The sequence below is a fragment of the Akebia trifoliata genome, chromosome 10 (assembly GCF_017979445.1).
Source record: "Akebia trifoliata isolate Shusen 1 chromosome 10, ASM1797944v1, whole genome shotgun sequence".
Classification (NCBI taxonomy): Eukaryota; Viridiplantae; Streptophyta; class Magnoliopsida; order Ranunculales; family Lardizabalaceae; genus Akebia; species Akebia trifoliata.
This window is the reverse complement of record NC_141384.1, coordinates 3,059,336-3,081,358: the sequence shown is the minus strand read 5'-3', so window position 1 is coordinate 3,081,358 and position 22,023 is coordinate 3,059,336. Positions and strand designations below refer to the sequence as shown.

Genomic DNA, 22,023 nt, shown 5'->3' with positions numbered 1-22,023 from the left:
AATATTTTATAAATTATAAGTAATATTTTTTAATGAAAAAATAAAAATAAAATTTCATATAATAAATCACAAATCTATTTATAAAAAGTCATTGGTTTATCCATAAAAGATCACTAATCTATGTACTAACTCTTAAAATAATTCTTCATAATTATTAGATACACATATATTTATTTATTGCATAGGAGTTCGGTTCTCGGTTTGGTTTGGTTCTATACAAACTTGAAATCGAGAACTGAATCAAATTGATCGATTCTTCATTTTCATAATCTGGAATCGAACCACAACTTGTTCCAAATCAAATCAAACTACCCCAAAACTATCGGTTTGGTTCGATTCTCAGTTTGAACCGGACCAAGTTGCACCCCTAGGGGTCATTTTGGAAAAAAAAAAAAGAAAGAAAAGAAGAAAAGTGCAATCCCACGAGTTTGTTTGCTTTCAAAATTATGAAACTATCCTTTTTTTATATGTAATATTTAAAAACCTTTAATTAAATTTTAAATTACAAATAAACCCTTTAGATAGATGTATGTTTGCACATGCCACCTTCTAGTTTATTTAACGAGAGAGATTTTTTAATTTTGTTTTTCTTTCAAAATCTTATCCCAAACTTCATTTCTCATTATTCCCTCGCACACTAAGACTGAGAGCTCTGCAACTTCTCGCATGGCCATGGCTGCCAAGGTCGTTCCTTTGCATCTTTTCTCTTCAAACAAGAACAACCCTCACTCGAGCTATCTAGGGTTCAACTCTTCAATTTCTCCACTAAAAACCTCGCAAATTCGATGTGCCAAGAGAACAGTGAGGACTGGAAGGCAGAGATATCCATCAGAGAAGAAGAAACTTCAGAGAGTAACAAAATCCCTAGATGATGTCAAGAACAAAGATGAAGGTTATTGGAGGTTATCTAAGCTTGGAGTTCCAGTTGACAAAGACCCTGGTAAAGATTATCTGGGCATCTCTGAAGCTCTCCTCGAAGCTATAGCTAAGGTTCTTGAATTTCCGGTAATTTTTTCCTCAATCTTACTTTTTTACTATTAAAGTTTAATTTTTGAATTTTGATTGTGGAGGCTTCTAGTTCTAGTCTCCATTGTCTGCGAGGGGAAAAAAAAATATCATCTTTCCCTAATCCCAATTTCGGTCTGGTTTCCTACATGGGCAGTGGATAAAAGAATTCTCCACTGTCTGGGTTTTCTTGCACATTGCAGATGAGGTGGCGGGCATTCTTCAAGTGAAGCTTAGACAAAGTTTAAAGCTGCAATTTAGTTATTTATTCATTTTTTTTTATTATTATTAATTTATCCTATAAGAACTAAAGAATAATAAATAAATAAAGTAATAAAGCATGCAGCATTGGAGCTATAGATTGTGTAACAAGTCTTGCTAGAGACACTGAGATGACGTGGAGGTGTGCACAGAACCATATATGATATTCACTTGTATCTCGTGGCAAAGCATCTACGGTTGCTGCACACCTCCACGTCAGCTCAGTGTCTAACGCGGTCACTTCAGCATTTTCCATGTGTAATAGATGACCAACAAGGATTATTAATTATGCTATTTGACTGTAAATTTGGTCATCGACTATTACTATGAATAACACTTCTTTCGTTGAATGCTCTAGAGAAAGCAGACATATACATTGCCATTTTTTGTTTGTTTTCTTCAGACGGTGAGAGTAAACCAATGAACAAAACAAGTGGAGACATAGCAAAATACCAAAAAGAAATAGAGGACCGGTCCGGTCGTTCACATGTTATTCTAATACTACCTTCATTAGAGAGATTGTTTCTTTGTTGCACAAACACAATCCCTCTCCAAGGAAAAAATAAAAAAGAAAGAGGTGGAAACTAATAAAATGAGAGAATTGTTCCCGTGTTTTAGAGATACAATTCCTACCTTAAAAACGAAAGAGACACTTTCCATAGGAACAAAAGAGATGGAGTGAGAGAGAGGTCTGTTTTCTGTGTTGTATGCAATTATTCTAGAAAAAATAGAAGAAGGCTATCTTGGCCAGGGCTCCAAAATATCGTATCCAGGACTCTAAAATGTGAATGGATGGGATAAATATGTTGAAAGTAATCTTTTGAGGCTATTTGTGCTTCATGTTATGAGATTTATACTTATGTGTGGAAGATACACTATATTAAGTTGCTTGTAAGACCTTAGCTTGCTTAATTTAATCGGGAACTTTGTGTCTAGTCTCTCCTAGAAGGTTAGCATAAGTGTTAGGAGTCCTGGCTAGTGAGGTGACTCCTCAAGGAACTTTAACTACGTTGGATAGAGCCATAGAGGAATTGTATTTTTTTTTAATTTATGAAATGAAAATGATTTAAATACTGCAATTTTTGCTCATGTGGCAGTGAGGTTAGTGGGATGAAACTCTCCCATCAATTAAGAGGATGAAGTTAATAGACATATGGACACTTACTGTGAAGCTACTGCCACTGACACGTGTAAGAAACCTTGAATGCGAAGATTTCTTCCCTCCATTTTCTGTAGAGAGAACATTTTCAAAACCAGAAACAACAATAATAATAAAAAGCAAGCCATGCTGATATCTTTTTTTAGAATTTGATATTAGTAGAGCTACGATTTGATCATTATTTCCTTCTTGTTGATGCTTATCATGGGGTTGATTTACAAGTGGTCCTTGTCATTTTAGGTTGCTTCCATGTTGCCTCCAGAAGCTTTCACTGTTGTTCGGAAGTCTTTTGATGCAAGGAAGGTTCGTCAAATAAAAAATTATAATTCTCATGTCCTTTTCCTTATAATGTATCGGCATATGTTGGGAAGTAAAATCTTGTTGAATTCTAGTTAACTTCAGAAATCACATAATTTATTTGTAGTTTATAGATAATAAAATCAAGTTTCTGGACGTTTCTTTATGCTGTCTTACCCAATTAGTTATCTAACAATGAGATTTATTTATTTTAGATGTCATTTAATTGTGTATACCCATATAAATGTCCCTTTTTATTAGAATGATTATGTGGGCATAGGTGTTGCATTGAATTGGTATATTTGACCTTGTAAATCTATAATAAAAAAAATAAGATGACTTAGAAAAGATCACTAAATTTAAGTAAGCAAAGGAGAAAAATGACATAAGAAGAACTAGTTCTATAAAATGGGTTAAATGTTCTATGGCATTCTAGAGGAGTGAACAAAAAATGTTTCATATAGCTTTGCATGCTTTTGGGTAAAAATTGATAAGAACAAGATACACACCATCCTTGTTGTTTTTACTAAGTTATCTGATCTCCATTTGGTTAAAAGCCAATTCAAATTCATAGGCCCAACCAACTGCATTTTGAACCATTGTTAATATAAATTCCGAAGCAAGATAGACCATCCAAAAAATAAAGTTTTAATGGTTGCATTTTTTTTGTTCACTAGAGTACAAATTTAGTATGTTTCTCTCAATCCCCATTACCAGGCATGCAAAGAAATAAAAGACTAGATAATTGCATTAATGCGAAACGTTGGTCTTGTCCACTGTATCAAAATGCAAAGAGTGCAAGTATATAAAAAAGAAGGCTGTACTTATCCCTCATAAGATAGTAGGGTCCTTTGTCCTCACAATTCAAGTCATCATCACTGTGTAGGTACCTGAGAACATGGAATTATGATATAACAAAGCATAACAATTCCATGACTTGGTTTCGAAGTTCACATTTTTTTACATGTGTTGTTCAAATATTTAGAATATTTATTGCTTGGTAAATCAGTTACAGTAGAAACATGCACATGACCAGTGAAGTTTCTACCTTAGCATATGGACTAGAGATGCTTTCCATATGATTGGTAACCAAATATTAGATATAAATAAATATTCATCATTTGTAATGCATGGTTGAATGTTAGCATTGTTGAGAGTCGAGACATGACTTGGAGTTTCATATTGAAGCATTATTGATAATAGGATGATAACTTCCTCTGATCATTTAACATGACAGTTGTCTTTATCCGATTTCATTTAATTCGCAATTAGAACTTGGTTTAAAATGTTAACTAGAAGAGGCTACTTTGGACATTATATGAACTTGTGATAGTGCTACTAATGTGTTTACAATTTCCTTTTCATTGTGCATCCACTTAATATGCTTTCCTGATGCTTTTCAGTTGCTGAAAGAGCCCAAATTTGTGTATACTGTGGACTTGGATGTCAAAAAGCTCTTGAATTTAGAACCACGTACCTGGGACTTCCTTTCTCGTCTAGAGCCTAAACTGGGGCTTATAGAGTATATGCCTCATGAACGAATCTCTGGGGATTTGATCAATATTATACGTGACTGTAGGACCAATGAAGGTATGAGTTCCAGAGAAGGTGGACAGAAGATTCTGCCAGAGGGATCATTTAAGTTCCCAACTACGAAAAATCCAAAAATTGCAGTTGTGGGTAGTGGGCCATCAGGCTTGTTTGCTTCTCTTGTGCTTGCGGAACTTGGTGCAGAGGTTACCCTAATAGAAAGGGGTCAAGCAGTTGAACAAAGAGGGCGTGATATTGGCGCTCTTGTAGTTCGTCGAATTTTGCAATTGGAAAGCAATTTTTGCTTTGGAGAGGTTAGACTTGATTTACTTAATTCTTTTGTTGAAGTTTGTTTTATTATGTCAATGATTAACATTATATTATTGTATTTCATGTCTTCACCGTCTTGCCCACAACATTAGCCAAAACAAAAGGCACCAGGTTATTTGTAGTAATAAGATGGAACACGACTTCAATGAAACCACAATACTTAGTAAAATAGTCAGAGAAATGTTGTGGGCAAGATGGTAAAGACACAAAATACAAGAATAAAATGTTGATTGTTGATATGTCACAAGAACCTAACCATTACCTTTCCTAATTAAATTTCTTCCTCTTTGTATTCATTTATCTAGTTATCTAAAATCTGAGGATCAGCTGAAAATAATGTTTCAAGTTTTAACTGTGCTAAAGTAGTGTTACTTGTTTTCTTTAATTCCAATTGTTTTTGGATCTTATTTCTTTTATAACTAATGATCTGTGTTTCATGTTATTTTCACCTTAATTAGTCATACTTCAATGCTATATGGAAGGTCAGGGGTCGTAATTTTCCAGATATTATTACTTTTTGGTTCTTTCTTTTCATTTTCAGATATTAGTATGTAGAACATCACACCCATGCAATTGTTCGTTGCCTGTATGGACATAATTAATCACTTTGGATATGTTTTTTTTGTATTGATTTTCAACTATTAATCTTGTGTTTTTATTTGAAAGAAAGGTAGATTGATCCTCTTTTATTTGGTTAAGATACATATCAGTTCTTTGATATGCATTGCTTATTTCTGTCAAGAAAAAAAAAATGCATGTGCTTACTAAATTAATGTTGTAACTCTAGCTATAGTTTGTATTTTTGTTTCCTTCATCGTCATCATTTTGTTACTTTTTCCCGTATTTTGATTATTATTTTTGTGAGCTAATTTTAATGTATTCTCTGATTCTGCTATACTTTGTTCCTTGCAAATCATTTATTTAGAACTAATGCATCGCAGGGTGGTGCAGGTACCTGGAGTGATGGAAAGTTGGTGACCAGAATAGGAAGGAACAATGACAGTGTTGTTGCAGTGAGCATCAGGATCCCATCCTAGTGACTTTCATTTTTAACTATTTGAATAATGTGTTACAAATTTGATTCCAAATATCTATAGTCTTCATGGTAAAACAGCTACCACTCTTCAGCATGACATGTTTGTTTCTATACTCATGAAATTTTGGATCCATGTTTATGAATTTATATAGTTCTCTATTATTTATTTTCTCCTACTTTTGTTGACATGTTGTCCACATATTGAATAATTGCAACTTTTCCTATAATACCACCATTGATTGTCATCTGATCTGTTTTGTAATTCTTGAAAAGTTAAATATATATTTTATTTCTGGTGTAACCATGCAGGTAATTGATTTAGTATTTAATATAACACATTACTAATACCAGCAATGTCCATAAATCATATCAGTTGCTTGCATGATGTCTGTTGTATGATGTAAACTTCTTAAATGAATAACAGGGCAACTCCTGTTTTCTTGAGCTACATTTTCAACTAATTATGCTTAACCATCTTATTGACTTAGATTGTCATCCTTGAATGTATAGCTTATCCAATTCATTCGTTAGAGGGAGAATGGTGGGAGGGAAATATCTATCTGGCCTCTGCTTACCTTACATTTTCACATGTATTCTTCCATTGGTTCTTACCCCTTAAATGAGTTGAATTCATTCATTTTTTGTTAGGTAATGAAAACTCTAGTCCACTTTGGAGCTCCACCAAATATCTTAGTTGATGGGAAGCCGCATTTGGGAACAGATAAGTTGATTCCGTTACTGCGCAATTTTCGACGACATCTACAAGGGCTGGGTGTGAGTGGCATATTTTTTTTTAACTTCAATTGCATATTTCTGAATGATTTTGGCATAACTCGGAAGATTTACTTATTTCATTTCTTGGTTTTATTTATTTAGGTTACCATCAAGTTTGGAACAAGGGTAGATGATCTGCTTTTAGAGAATTCACAGGTTGTAGGACTCAAAGTTTCTGATTCAAGACACGACATGCATTTTGATAGCCAGAAGTTGGGATATGATGCAGTTGTTCTAGCGGTTGGGCACTCTGCACGGGATATATATCAAATGCTTCTCTCTTATAATGTAGACCTAGTCCCAAAAGATTTTGCTGTGAGTTCCTACTTCCTAATAATACATGCGAGCCAAGACTTTTGGAGATGTTTTATCTCCTAATAATATTGCTTTCTTTTCTTAAAAAAAAAAAAAATGAAGTTATAGAAATTTTACATGCTCTTATTTCTCATAGAAATGCAAGCCAATAATTACTATTTTTTATACCATAGCCACATATTTCTTATGTTTTTATGCTTGATATTAAAAAAAACAATATTTCTTATTTCTTGGATTTTTTTTATTGGCTTGATGGCTGTACTTTGGGCCACTGATTTGTTGGATCTTGATTTCCATAAAATGCTGTAATTCTTTAAAAAAAGCTATTTTATGAAGAGATTGTGGCTTAAATTGAGATATAACACCAAAAGTTTGATAATTTGGACAACTACTAATACCTTAAATGTGATGATATTTGCATCTGAACTTCATGTGCTTCGCTCTTAGCTTTTGATGTGTATAATCTTATAATTGAGCTTTTGACTTGTATAAGCTTGTAGTTAATATATTACCTTACAGATACATTGGTTAGTCCAGCCATGGAATGCTCGGAGTGGTTATAATTCTTCATTTGCTTGACTTGTAATTATTAGCATCTGATCTAGTGTGAACCATGCTAGAAAGTTGGTTACTACACTTGAGATTCTCAATATTTTCTGCAATTTAATAATTTTTTAATTGGCTTAATAGGTTGGATTACGAGTTGAGCATCCCCAAGAACTGATAAACAGCATACAGGTTAGGTTCACGGTCCATTTTCTTTCTGTTGAATTATGCTCTGATTGGGATTTATCTCGTGAAGTTCACACCTGTAATCCAATGAGAAGTCAAACTTTAGTCTTTCATATTCTGCTTTAGAGAAGAGGATTTGTTTTTCCTGCAATACGCTTTGCCAGCTAATACCTCCTTCATTCGATTACACGGTTTAAAATCTTGAAACCAGACTTCTAAGTAATTAAGGATGTGGTGTTCATATGACTGAACCACTAGAAAAGCATAAAACACAAACTGCTTTGTTTTTTTCAAAGAAATTAGGAAATTTCTAAAATTATGATGGGAAGCCTTTTGGAATCATTCTACCAGAGACTTGATCTACATGAGACCTAACACTCTAGTGATGTATTTACTGTTTGAAATTAGCAAATTTCATTGCATTCAGATCAGTGTTTTAAAGACATTTGGGGTTTATGCTTGGAGACAAGCTGTCGAAGTGCATTCAGAAAGACTTGTATACCCACTTAGATGCACCTCTTCAATAGTTATGCCAACCTTGAACTGTATGCATCACACAATTTATTTTGTTTTTTACTTTTTATGATATCCTATGTTTCTTTCAATTTTTTTTTTAAATATTGAATCTGAACCAAGGCTTAGATGTGTGAAAAGACCAAGTTGCTAGCTTGCCGAGTTGGTTGAAGTCTGTAAGCATATCAACACAACCTGGGTTCAAAACTTGCCTTCAAGACTCCTTTGACTACATCACACTGATGACTCTCATCACTCTGACCAATAGTGATGCATCATGTAGTATGGGTCAAAATGAATCTCATTGATGTCCACATGTAAAGTGCAAAGTGTGGCTATAGTGCCCTCATATGCAAGCATGGGTTAATGTGCGAGGTGCATACATCTGACAATGCCAAAAGGTCATTTTCTGTAAGACCAGAGAATTATATCCAACAGGAAAAACACTTAATTTTTTATTTTAATATTAACCTTGTTTTAATATTTAAGCACTCCAACAGTTACTGGTTCATTCAGAATTTCCTGGGCTATCCATGTTGATAAGGTACATTGGTATGTAGGCACATATACAAATTAGGAATACGTAATATTTTGAGTACAAAGCTTCCAAGATTTTATTTTTAATTGGGATATGGTTTGTGAACCATAGCCTCCCGTTGGGCGTGTTTTTATTTTTTTTGTTTTTTTTTTCTTGTTTTTATGGTTTTGTTGTTTGGGGGCTATCTCAGCCTCCTCTTATCCTTTTTCTTTCATTAATAAAATTTATATTTATCAAAAAAAAAAATATTTTGAGTACAAACTTTAGGAGGCAATAGTAGTAATCGAACAAGTGAAGGCATATCTTATTTATTATGAATTTTTAGTATCATTATGTAAGCATGCTGTGTAATTAGGAGGTGAAGCAAATCTGACACCTATATTCTACAGTACATGACACGTATGTGAACTTAGTTAACATAAAGAGGCAACGTATAAATATAAGACCACAATGGGAATCACTGGACCAAATTGTGTTGGAGGATGGTATGACAGGAGTGTTAATGAAGGAGATGCTATTCCATAGTTGAGATAATTTGTTTTAGGGAAGTTGGTTTGGCCGATCATTCTGACTTTCCAACCTCTACTATTAGCTTATTTGATAGTCCTGTATAAATTGCCCAATATTTACAATTTAATGCTCATATGTTAACGGAAATTCTGAATAAACCCATTCATTGTATTTGTAGTATTCTGCGTTGGCCACTGAAGTTCGTAATGGACGTGGAAAAGTACCAGTTGCAGATTACAAAGTTGTCAAGTATGTGGACGAAGAAGATGCCGGCACAAGCGCTAGTTCAAGGGAATTAAGTCGTAGTTGTTATTCCTTCTGCATGTGTCCAGGAGGGCAGGTACACTTTATTTTCCATAGCCACTAAGAGACATCATTGTCTTGCATACAGTTGGGATGATTTTCATTGAACAGTACCTTATCATTGATAATCTTCTTTTGTACCGTAGCACCCAATTCTATTAGTTCTAATTATCCAAATCAGGTTATCTAATTCGTTGCACATAAAGTGAACTGCGAATTGGTTCAAATCGAACTGATTCGCAGTACTGTCCGCAAGGACTGTGTCAATCCAACTTATCTTTACATAACACTCCATGTTTTTTGAAAGTATTTGAGGTATCTCACCAAGTTTTCAAACTGATTGCATACCCCTTTGACCTCCAAATGCCCTCATCTTTAACCTGTAATTAAAAAAATCTTGAATGTTTCTTCTCTAAACCAACCATGTTCAAACTCTTTTTTACCCTTCTCTTCTCACTTCAAGTTTCAATTGCTCTCATCTCTATCTACCCCTACGAACTGGGTTCATTCTAGAGTGGTGATTCGTGAACCTGAATTCGAACCGAGAGAACCCACAAACCTGGTAATATTGATCCAAATCGTCCAATTGATACAACACCTCTGGATGGGCTAGCAGCCCGAAATAGCATTGATGAAAATTTTTAACAAGCTGATTAATAACTTTCTTCTGGGATGTTGATAAAATACCTGCAAACAACATCAACAATGTTCATTAATCGGATGGTAGCATTGCCAGTCAATGCAGTTCTTTAATTGCCCATCCCAGTGGTTCCCTATCAATTATTTAGTCTAGAACCACAGATTGATACATTGAGGGACAGGAGACAGTAATAATTACAATTCCATGGAAAGAAACACTAAACAAAGTGCTTGTAGGTTGTTCTCACCAGCACAAATCCATCAGAGCTTTGTATCAATGGCATGTCATTTTCTCGACGTGCATCTAGATGGGCAAATGCAGCACTTGTTGTCACAGTCTCATCAAAGGATTTCGATGCTTTGGGATTCCATGGACCTTTAGCTGGGGTTGAATTTCAGGTACCATTTCTGCTTTTGTTTTGTGTATTATTGCTTGAATATTTTGACTACTTTCTACTATTCTCGTATTTGTATAGATTTTAGTTCCTTGATACCCCCTTTTTTCTTCTGTGGAAATCTAAGCTGCCATATGGCACTGTAACAATCATCTATGACATGCAATGAAACATTGAATAGTTTGGATTATATTGGAACGTTTTGGAATGTCTCGCATTTTCGGTCAAGACTGTCTCGGTTTTCTCTTTTGATCGAAACATTGTCCGAGTCGAGATCTTAAACCTTGATTCCACCCATACGTTCTTCCAACCTTTCTGCAGAGTCTGACCATCCAAATTAATGGAAGATAAGATAGTTCTTCACCCAATCAGGTTAATTTTCAGCCTAGGTTGAACCTATAAAATAGTACCTGCACCACCAATTTGATGGCATTACTTTGGTTCTTATAAATTTATTCATGCCGCACAGAATTTCCTTTTAGTTTAACTTTAGCCTTCTTATCTAGAGAGAATTTGAGAGAAGAGCAGCCACGATGGGAGGGGGGAATTTTTCCGTGCCTGTGCAGACTGTAACAGATTTTCTTGAAAACAAGTTATCAGGTAGAACCTGTTGAATTCCTTCCTTATTTTCTCTACTTCCAACTCTGCAACTAGTTCTCACTTCTCCATTACTCCCCAGCAACCTCTGTACCACCATCAAGTTATCGGTTGGGAGTAAAGGCAGCAAATCTCCATGAATTGTTCCCCATTCATATAACAGAGGCTTTACAGAGGTCTATCTCAATGTTCGAAAGAGAGGTGTGATTTTCTATTCTTTTATGTAATCTTTAATTGCCTTTTTATAAGTGAGAAACAACTGTTTTTTATTTGCTATGAGATGCTTACATGGTTTATTTCTTGCTCAAACCTTGTGGGAACCAAAAGCTGCCGGGCTTTGTCTCCAAAGAAGCCCTTCTTCATGGAGTGGAGGTAATATATCCAAGTTTTTGTTGTTTGACTTTTTATATACTTCTTGCATGAATGGAGGGTATATATGTATATATATGGGTAGCATTCGACAAACAATGTTAGGGAGACAACGATGGGAGTCAAAATTTGTCCAATATGGCTTAAAAGTTTTGGATTGGGGTGATTTTTTGCGAGGATGCTCTTTATGGTGGGGATATCATCCTCACAAGAAATCACGCCAATCTGAGACTTCTAACTCCGTCAAAAGTGATTTACAAATTAACGGCAAAAACTCGACGGTCTACAATTCTAATTTACTTTTGATAGGGTTAGAAGTTTCAGATTGGGCTAATTTTTTGTGTGGATGATCTCCTCAACATAGAGATCATCTTCACAAAAAAATCAGCCCATTCTGAAACTTCTAACCCATATAGGACAAACATTGGCTCCCTAATGTTGTTTCCCGAATGGGACAAATGTATTTTTGGGGTTTTTTTTTTACTTTGTGAGGTTCCTTTCAGCTGAGAGAGTTGTAGAGGACAGAGAGTGCATAATCTTTATCGTTGATAGTGGATTGCTTTCTTCCTCTCCTCCGTGGATGTAGGCAATTTGCTGAACTACGTAAAGCTTTTGTGATTGTTTCGTCTTTATTTGTTTCTCTTGTTACACTTCCACCCAACAATATTGGTTGCCTGAAGTCTATAGTACAACTGGATCATAACTGTCTTTGTGTCTCTATCAGATGTTTCATTAAAACTTCATATTTGTTGCTTTCAGACGAGGACGAGCTCCCCTATTCAAATTCTTCGCAATAATGATACCTATGAGAGCATGTCATTGAAAGGATTATTCCCAATAGGAGAAGGTGCAGGCTATGCTGGAGGGATTGTGAGTGCTGCTGTTGATGGCTTGTATGCTGGTTTTGCTGTGGCAAAGAAACTCGGTTTGTACCAAGGCGGCATAGAGTCAGTTTTGGGCAAGGCTCAGAAAAACACCGGATTCGTCAAGTATTGAGAGTAGTAAGATTTTCTTTTCGGAATGTTTCGGCTGAGATGTCTCGGTTTTCACTGTGATTGAAATGAAACATCATGGATTCCAAAACATTCAATATTTGGATTTTCTTGAACAAGAAAATCTGACTTCTCTCGTGTCAGAAATTAAAAATTTTGGTTATTGAGTTTAGAGCCAAGTGAAGGAAATGTAATTTTACATGACCTTTCTTCCTTATTCATCAAAACCTGTAAATGAGAATACTCGTTAAATTATTTTGTAGTATATACTGTTAACATACAGAAATTTGTTAAAATTATAACTCTCACTAATTAGCATGATTCCTAACTCATTGTGACTAATTTGCAAAATTCGCACTTTTTGTTTTTTTTTTTTTTTTTAAATAGTAGGCAAAGGTTTAGTAGTTAGTGAAGTTGGGTTCAAAGGGGTTTGAACTTGGGATGTGGAAACAAAACTCTACTCATTTTACCAACTTAGCTAAATTAACACTTTATTATTATTATTGAGTAAAGCCATGTAAAAGTGTATATAGTATTACTAAGATTTATGGTTAAGTAGGTCAAGGATCATGTAGAGTCTGGACCTAGGTTCTCATTTGGGTCACGTAGACTGTCACATTGGACTGAGTGACACCTCATCCCTCTACTATTCTTGGTTTAGATCAGATTATTAAAAAAATTCAAAAAAACTTATTTTTGGCCTCCCAATTTTAAAATGCTCGACTTTGTGTAATAGACGGATAAGGTGATCTTACAAGTAGGGTTTCATGTCTTAAATAACATTAGGGCAAGACTTCGTTAACAGGTGTCGCTTTAGGGTGCTGCCATCTCATCCTGGAGAATAAATCCATGTAGGCGCCATGAATCCACCACATCACTAGAGAGGATAGAGCATTGCTGGCACTCTAGACTGTTAGTATGATTTCTATCGCACATCTTAGAGAATCATATATTGCCCAGATCCCCTTGATACATACAATACTCCCACAAACAGGGGCGGAGCTAGGATTTTACTCATGTGGGGGCAATTAAAGAGGAAATTTTTTTGTGAGGGCAACAAAGATTGTAATTTTTTTGTGGGGGCAACATGAAAATGGAAACTTTTTTGTGGGGGCAACTAAGAGTATAAAACAAATTGTGAGGGCAATAACGACAGGTTTCTTTATTTGCGACTATTATCTGTCGTAAAAGCTCATGACTCTACAGAAAGTTTGAAAATTCTTATGGGGGCAAGTGCCCCCATTGCCCCCACTTTAAATCCGCCCCTGCCCACAAACCACGCATATTAGGTAAGTCGGGATAAATCCTTAAGGTGGCCAACGAGGATTCTTGAACTCAAGACCTCTCCTTTTTAAGAGGGAGACTCTGGCTACTAAACTATTACTTGTTGGTTTACATGAAGAAGATTTTAGTTAGTAGGTTTTATTTGATACTTTGCAACAATATCTAGAATTACCCTTGTCACATAATTACATAGATCAATGATTTCAAACTATTGTCACATGTCTAAGTGGGCCCACAAGAGTGTGACACTTTGGGATTTTGTTTGGTGAAACTTGGTGGGGTCAAGAAGATCATGGCAGCAATATCATATTTTATACTCCAAATTATTTTTTCAATTATTACTATTTTAGTTTTTTTTGGGGGTTCTATGGCCATGCAAATGTCAGAGAGCATCATTAGAAAAATCAGAAATTCAAAGTAATGGAAACAAAAACATGGATATGTTAACACATTGAGTCAGCCCACTTGTGTAACATCTTACTCAGTTTGGTCCACCTTAACAGGATTTACCTACCGAATAAAGGATATCTTGTACTCTTGAGAGTTGGATAGTTATCTTGCTTCATGTCTACTGTGTTTCCAAATGGCACAATTCTGGGCCCACTGACCATTTTCGTTGGACTAGAAAGAAAAGAAAAAATTATTAGTGATTTTTATTCAATTAATGGATGACAGATTTCTCTCTTTGACTGTGTGTTCAAAATTGAGTGATCTCTTGACTTACTTTGTTGGACATTAGACAATTTTTGTGAAGTTGGAATGTGGGGATACTCTACAATTTTGGGGAAAAAAATGATCATGAAACCTAAATCTTAAAATACTTAATTAGATTGATTTTTGATCCAGTGGTTGACAAAAGAGTGGGTCTAAAATATATGGAAAAGTAGTCTCCACACATTATATGCCAAATGGCAAGAAAATGGGACATGGAGTTGCATAAAAGGCCACCTCCAGGGGTTTAGAAGCAAACTCTTTATTCTCTACAAGTAGCTTATTACCTCTCTCTCTCTCTCTCTCTCTCTCTCTCTCTCTCTCTCTCTCTCTCTCTCTCTATATATATATATATATATATATATAGGGTCCCGTTCAGCACCCTAAGTTTTACCACACACTTTAACAAACGTGTTTTGTCTTACATGGGTTAGAAGTTTTGGAATGGGCTGATTTTTGGTGAGGATGATCTCTATGGTGAGGAGATCATCCTCACCAAAAATCAGCTCATTCCAGAACTTCTAACCCCATCAAAATTGATTTACAAAAAATGGACGGTCCACGATTTTTCAACGTGTAAACGGGGGCTAAACATTTCGGAATGGGCTGATTTTTGGGGAGGATGATCTTCTAATCATAGAGATCATCCTCACCAAAAATCAGCTCATTCCAAAACTTCTAACCCATGTAGGACAAAAAACGTTTGTTAAAGTGTGTGGTAAAACTTAGGGTGCTGAACATTTCCCATATATATATATGGGAAATGTTCAGCACCCTAAGTTTTACCACACACTTTAACAAACGTTTTTGTCCTACATGGGTTAGAAGTTTTGGAATGAGCTGATTTTTGGTGAGGATGATCTCTATGATTAGAAGATCATCCTCCCCAAAAATCAGCCCATTCCGAAATGTTTAGCCCCCTGTTTACACGTTGAAAAATCGTGGACCGTCCATTTTTTGTAAATCATTTTTGATGGGGTTAGAAGTTCTGGAATGAGCTGATTTTTGGTGAGGATGATCTCCTCACCATAGAGATCATCCTCACCAAAAATCAGCTCATTCCGAAACTTCTAACCCATGTAAGACAAAACACGTTTGTTAAAGTGTATGGTAAAACTAAGGGTGGCGAACGGGACCCATATATATATATATATATATATGGGAAATGTTCAGCAACAAACATTTTGACAAACATTTGGCAAACCATTTTTCAAAATATGAGTTAGAGGTTTTGGAATGGGCTGATTTTTGGTGAGGATGATCTCTACGGTGAGGAGATCATCATCACCAAAAATCAGCCCATTCCAAAACCTCTAACCCATCAAAAATGATTTACAAAAAATGGACGGTCCACAATTTTTCAACTTGTAAACATGGGGCTAGAAGTTTTGGAATGGGCTGATTTTTGATGAGGATGATCTCCTCACCATAGAGATCATCCTCACCAAAAATCAGCCCAATCCAAAACCTCTAACCCATGTTTTGAAAAATGTTTTGCCAAAATGTTTGCCAAAATGTTTGTTGCTGAAAGGGACCCTATATATATATATAGGATCAGGTTCAAACGACAATCATTTCAACACACATATAGACAACGTGTTTTGTCTTATATGGGCAAAAATGTTTGGAATGGGCTGATTTTTTGTGAGGATGATCTCTGTGGTGAGGAGATCATCCTTGCCAAAAATCAGCTCATTCCAAAACTTCTAGACCGTCCAATTTTTGTAAATCAATTTTGATGGGGTTACAAGTTTTGGAATGGGATGATTTTTTGCCAAGATGATCCCCTCATCACAGAGATCATCCTCAAAAAATCAGCTCATTCCAAATATTTTTGCCCATATAAGACAAAACACGTTGTCTATATGTGTGTCGCAATGTGTGTTGCAGGAACCCGACCCATATATATATATATATATATATATATTTATTTAAGAAAAGAAAAAAAAAAAAAAAAAAGCTAATTTTCAGGGGCTTTGTCCTATCCTTGATTTATAATTTGTTGCATGGTATCCAATGTGAATTACAATAATCTCTCAAACCAAACAAACCTATTGTCAGTGACATGATAAATAAATAAAGAGATCTTTTATTGGGAAACAATCCTGAATCGACAATTACATGCGATTAGTCATTCTTTATTCTATGATATTTTGAATTGACTTTTCTGAGAGCAAAAAGATCTCTCCTCAAATATTTCTTTTCAAAGTGAGTTTTGAACCCATTTCTTTTCCTCCAAATATTTGAGATATATATATATAGGGGGCGGTTCAAGGGCCATATGAGAAAACATATGAAAAAACTTTTGTTTTTCAAAATAAGAGTTAGAGGTTTTGGATTGAGCTGATTTTTTGCAAAGATGGTTACTATGATAAAAAGATCATCCTCACAAAAAATCAGTTCAATCAGAAACTTCTAAATCCATCAAAAGTGATTTACAAATTAGTGATAAAAATTGGTAAAAAATCAACGGTCCACATTCTAAATCACTTTTAATGGGGTTCGAAGTTTCAGATTGGACTGATTTTTTTTTTTTTTTGATGATCTTCCCATCATAGAGATCATCCTCATAAAAAATCAGCTCAATCCAAAATTTCTAACCCATATTTTAAAATTTTATTAAAAACAAAGTTTTTACATATGTTTTCTCATATGGCCCTTGAACCTGACCCCATATGAGAAAACATATGTAAAAACAATGTAACATTAATAAAATTTTAAAATATGGGTTAGAAATTTCGGATTGAGCTGATTTGTTGTGAGGATGATCTCTATGATGGGAAGATCATCCGGAAAAAAAATCAGTCCAATCTGAAACTTCTAACCCCATTAAAAGTGATTTAGAATGTGGACCGTCAATTTTTTATCAATCTTTATCACTAATTTGTAAATCACTTTTGATGGATTTAGAAGTTTCGGATTGAGCTGATTTTTTGTGAGGATGATCTTTTCATCAAAGTGACCATCCTTGCAAAAAATCAGCTCAATCCAAAATCTCTAACCCTTATTTTGAAAAACCATTGTTTTTTTCATATGTTTTTACATATGACCCTTGAACCGCCCCCTTATATATATATATATATATAATATATATATGGGAATTGTTCAACACCCTACACTTTACCCTATATATATATGAATGATTTTTTACTTTTCTTCTTTTGAAAAAATTCAATATTAAAAGATTTTTGAACCCTAAGATTTATTATAAGATCATTTTTTTCTAAAAAGAAATGAAAATTATGATTTCTTTTAAAAAATTTAAAATCAAATTCTCTCTCTCTCTCTCACACACACACACACAGGTTTCTTCTCTTTAAATATTTGTAATTCTAAAAGGTGACTTTGTGGCTGCTTAGATTTTAGCCATATTGGATTCATAATTATAGTTTTATTTGAGCCAATAAAAGTTATCATATATGTATATTATATGCCACGTGGATACACTGCACCACGTAGGATGGAAGCATTGATGAAAAGTAGAACATGTTACCTTATGTTTTTAAAATATTGAGACCATCATGCATGTTGGTGTCTCAGCACATGAGTCTCCATCATTAAACTTGAAAAGAGCATGATTTGGTGTATCCATACACACCCTATTACAATGAATCCTTTCTATGATATTTTATTAAGACACCAAAAATGCAAGATTTAAACCCTCTGTTTCAATGGCCGATGATGATCAACTTCAAAGTTTATTATTTTTAGCTTTCCTTTTGTACCTTCTTATTTTACCACTTAAGAAAAAACAAATTTACTCTCTCTCTCTCTCTCTCTCTCTCTCTCTATATATATATATATATATATATATATAACTTGGTGGCGCATATGTCCATAGATGCATTTTACTCGTATCTCAAACAAAACATATCTATGGGCATACACGCGCCACCACATTAAGATGTCTCTCACCGAGGTCACTCCAGCATTAATCATAATAATTAAGGGACTAATGCTGGAGTGACACAAGGGGGATACATAAAAGACATATCTGACATAATAGCACACATATAATCGTAGATGCTTTTTATTCATGTTTCGTAGAAAAACATCTACGATTATATGCATGCCATCACGTCAAATGTGTCACCCCAACACAACTCTAACTAAGGTGGTCAAAGGCAAGATCAATAAGAATTTTTGGAGAAAGGGTATAAGGTCAAATGTTTGTCCCTTGACTCAACCGATCACATGTAGGACTTTCTAAGGAGGTAGTGCATGTGATGGTAGGATTCGTCTCACCCGAAGGGTAGTGATACCCACAATAAGCACAAAAATAAAAAAGAGACGAAAAAAAAATGATGAATACATCTTTGATGAAGAGTTCTTTTATAAATTTAATTGAAAGTTACTTAAGGTGAATTGTCGACAACAATACCTACCCTTTCATCATTATATTTAGAAAATGTAGCAATATCTATCCTGAATTTATCAATCATGACCATTGCTGATTATTCCATGAATTAACAATATTAATAAAGAATAATTATAAAATATAAATAATTTGACAACTCAATTCGAACTTCAAGTTCAATAATTTGACAACTCAATACGGATTACTAGATTTGATTTTAGATTCTGATTCTTCATTGTTAGAAACAAACTATAACAATGGAATTCTGAATCTAGAATAATCTCGTTTGGCTGCATTATTTCTAGAAACTAATTTAAGACTCTAAAACCAAAATCTCATTTTGCCCACCTTAATTATGTGTACAGTTGTGATATAAAATAGAGTGCTGCTATTGGCACTCCAACTTTTACACCTTTTTTAAAATTATTTATCACACCCCAATTAAACATTATAACACTCATTCAAACAATTTCAGTAATTGTTTACTATTATGATTAGGCTCATATAAATCCTAAACTCAAAAAATAGAAATTTAGCAAAAATAAAATAAAAAATGAGAGAACTTCTATTGTCACCCCAACTTTTACTTATTTCCAATCATTTACTTATTTTCTTTATTTTTGAATAAGGTATAAGTAGTAACAGTTGGGGTAGTAAAAAAACATTACTTGAAAATAATAAAAATAAGTCGAAATTGCAAAAAATGGACCACAATTCTATTTCTATTTTTAGTTAGTATTTTAAGTCTCATTATAGGAAAATAGATTCTAAAGTCGCTCGCAAACACTCCTGACATCCTAATTTTAGGCGTGATTGGTTGGAAAACTATGATGAGAATTGCGTATGGGGCACCTCTTAATCTAATTCGAAAATAAGACTTTTTCCCTTCTTCTTTTGGGTGATTTAGAGACATCCCTTCAAGTTTTGGTTAATATTTGAGAAAACTACCTAATATTTTTAAACTGATGATACACCCCTTGACCTTAGTGTTTTCTAATAGATTAATGAAAAATTACATGAATGCCTTCTTCTTCAACCTCCAATCAAACCTCTTAATTTTCTCTAAGAATGTTTCATTTTCAAACCCTTCAATCCCTATGGTAAATCATTTTAATATATTAAACCTTACCTCTTTTTTTTTTTTTTTTTTTTTTTTTTTTTTTAATATGAATGTTTTTTAGGAGATAATTAACTCAGTGAAGGTGGGAATTAAGCCTAGGTCTATTGTATCATCACCCTCAAAATTTACCAAAAGAATCAACTAGCTTGTTCAACATCATCTTCAATCAATTGTTTCCAAATTCAACTTAACCTTTGGTCGAAAATCCATGATCTTTTCTCACCAAAATTCCATCTTCTATTTTTCTATAATTTTTATTTTATTTAAGGTTTGAAGATTGAAATAGATTGACTCTTAGGGTCTAGGATCAAGATTAAAAAAAAAAAAAAAAAAATTATTGATTCTGAGAAGAAAAATGAAGAGGTTTTTGTTATATGTTGAAGAAAAGGGCATTTAAGTCATTTTTCATGAGTCTTTTAGAGTAGTCCGAGGTCAAGGGGACTGTCAGCGTCATCAGTTTGAAAACACAGGGGTATCTCAAATATTCATCAAAACATGGAGGGGTTATGACTAAATCACTATTTTCTTTTTTAGTTTGACTATTCTACTGCTAGTCGTAGAGGTAGGTTATCTATATCTACCGTTAATTTTTAACAAAGCTGTCAGCTAAGACGTAAAGTCATCCTTACGTTCACACCACTAGATCAATGAATTTCGAGGAATTTCAAAGGTTATAATTTGAGTACTTCATTTACCTTGGTGGACGACAAAGCTGACTATGATTTAGCCTATTGTTAGGTCCCTGTCGTTTCTTTTCTCACGAATCTCATATTTTAAACAAAGGTTTAGCTTAGGGTGTAGATTCTCTTTAGCACCATTTACAATTTGCAAAATGACAATAATATCCCATTATTGTCAATTTTGGTTTCATAGATTTTAAATTTTTTTTTTTTTTTTTAAATTTTAAAGGCAAGTATTTTATCAAAAAATTTAAGTCCAAACACATTTTTAAAAATATTCGTGGAAAATGACTTATGAAAAAACACATGAATCCGATTATATAAATACGAAATCCTATTAAGACTTACCCTCGAAATAAATATCCTTGAGATGCGCATTATTAAGTTCATTTGTATGTATTTAAAAAAGAGTAAAAAAATGTGGGTCGTGAGTTCGATACCCAGTATAAGCATTAATTTCTCATCGACCACTTGAAAGCTATTTTTTCAACTAGGCAAGAACATGTTTTATCGACAAAACCATGGTTTATCGACTAGGCAAAGCCCAAATACGGGTCCGATCCATTGTCTGTAGGGATACCCAGTTATTAAAAAAAAAAAAAAACAAATGTACGATCTATGCATTGAATTCTAGTTAACAATTGCAACTCATGCAAACTATTTTATCGTGTTGACGTCATTGACTTACTTTAGTTGCAGAAACGATGATTTTCTATTTCAGTCATTTTATAGTTCGTGACATGGCAGAATATGTTCTTGTCGTTCAACTATTCCTATCCATGTTAAGGATTTGATACTATTTCATATCTCCTATCATGTCAATTTCTAGTCTCTTTGGTTCGATTTGGGACTCCTAATAGAAACATATAATCAAAAATTCAAAATTAATAAATAAAAGTTGAAGACGTTGGTTCGGAAATTTTTGAAAAAAAAGTGCTTGTCCAATGACCCATAATTTTTTTTTGTACCACTTCATATCATCAAAGTTGCTCTTAGTTGATCTTCACCGTTAAATCAATAAGACAATATCAAGTGGACCCACAATGATAATTTTTACCATCACAATATTTTGATCAAGATTATAGAAAAAAGTACCTCAAATTTATTTAACACTTAACTTATGCTTTAGATGTACACGTATATATATTATGACAAAGGTTGTTACTTTTAAAGTTGAGAAATTTACTTGAAGAACCCTGGTGGAAGGATTTGTTTTTTTTTAAATAGTCTATAAATTTTAGACAATCTCTTAATAATTCATTTAATAAATTTTTCTTTTCTTAATAGTCCTCAACCTCATCTCCCGCATTTTTCAAGATTGAATGTTCTAACTATTTGAACTCATCATTTTCATAAATAAATAAATAAAAATAGATTTTTGACATCTTAATCGAGTTTCGGAGATTCCATTCCATCAGAAAGGATTTAAAAAGGAAGAAGAAGTCATTTAAAAAAAAAAATTCAAATATTTTGAAGATGCGTGTAAAAAATTAGAATTTTTTTCTTAATTTTTTGATGAAAATCGATTAAAAATGATTCTTTTGATTTGAAATCGTCTAAACAAATCGTTATCTCA

General features: G+C 33.9%; 1 protein-coding gene across 1 annotated transcript; it reads left to right on the top strand.

The window, feature by feature from the left end:
• Positions 1-591: 591 nt before the first annotated feature.
• On the top strand, positions 592-12,625 carry PDE327 (FAD/NAD(P)-binding oxidoreductase family protein). The gene is made up of 13 exons (XM_086454973.1): positions 592-1,005; positions 2,666-2,728; positions 4,126-4,566; positions 5,524-5,595; positions 6,267-6,392; positions 6,495-6,707; positions 7,398-7,445; positions 9,179-9,340; positions 10,180-10,341; positions 10,844-10,937; positions 11,017-11,135; positions 11,262-11,306; positions 12,063-12,625. The coding sequence occupies exons 1-13, from the start codon at positions 667-669 to the stop codon at positions 12,297-12,299; spliced, it is 2,121 nt and encodes a 706-aa protein (XP_086311099.1). The 5' UTR covers positions 592-666; the 3' UTR covers positions 12,300-12,625.
• Positions 12,626-22,023: the final 9,398 nt, after the last annotated feature.

What these genes read in the sequence shown, in the direction of transcription:
- PDE327 (XM_086454973.1), top strand. Translation starts at nt 667, where the DNA reads ATGGCCATGGCTGCCAAGGTCGTTCCTTTGCATCTTTTCTCTTCAAAC. An exon ending in GACATCTACAAGGGCTGGGT is followed by an intron (nt 6,393 to 6,494) that starts GTGAGTGGCATA and finishes TTATTTATTTAG; the next exon opens with GTTACCATCAAGTTTGGAAC. An exon ending in CCCTTCTTCATGGAGTGGAG is followed by an intron (nt 11,307 to 12,062) that starts GTAATATATCCA and finishes TGTTGCTTTCAG; the next exon opens with ACGAGGACGAGCTCCCCTAT.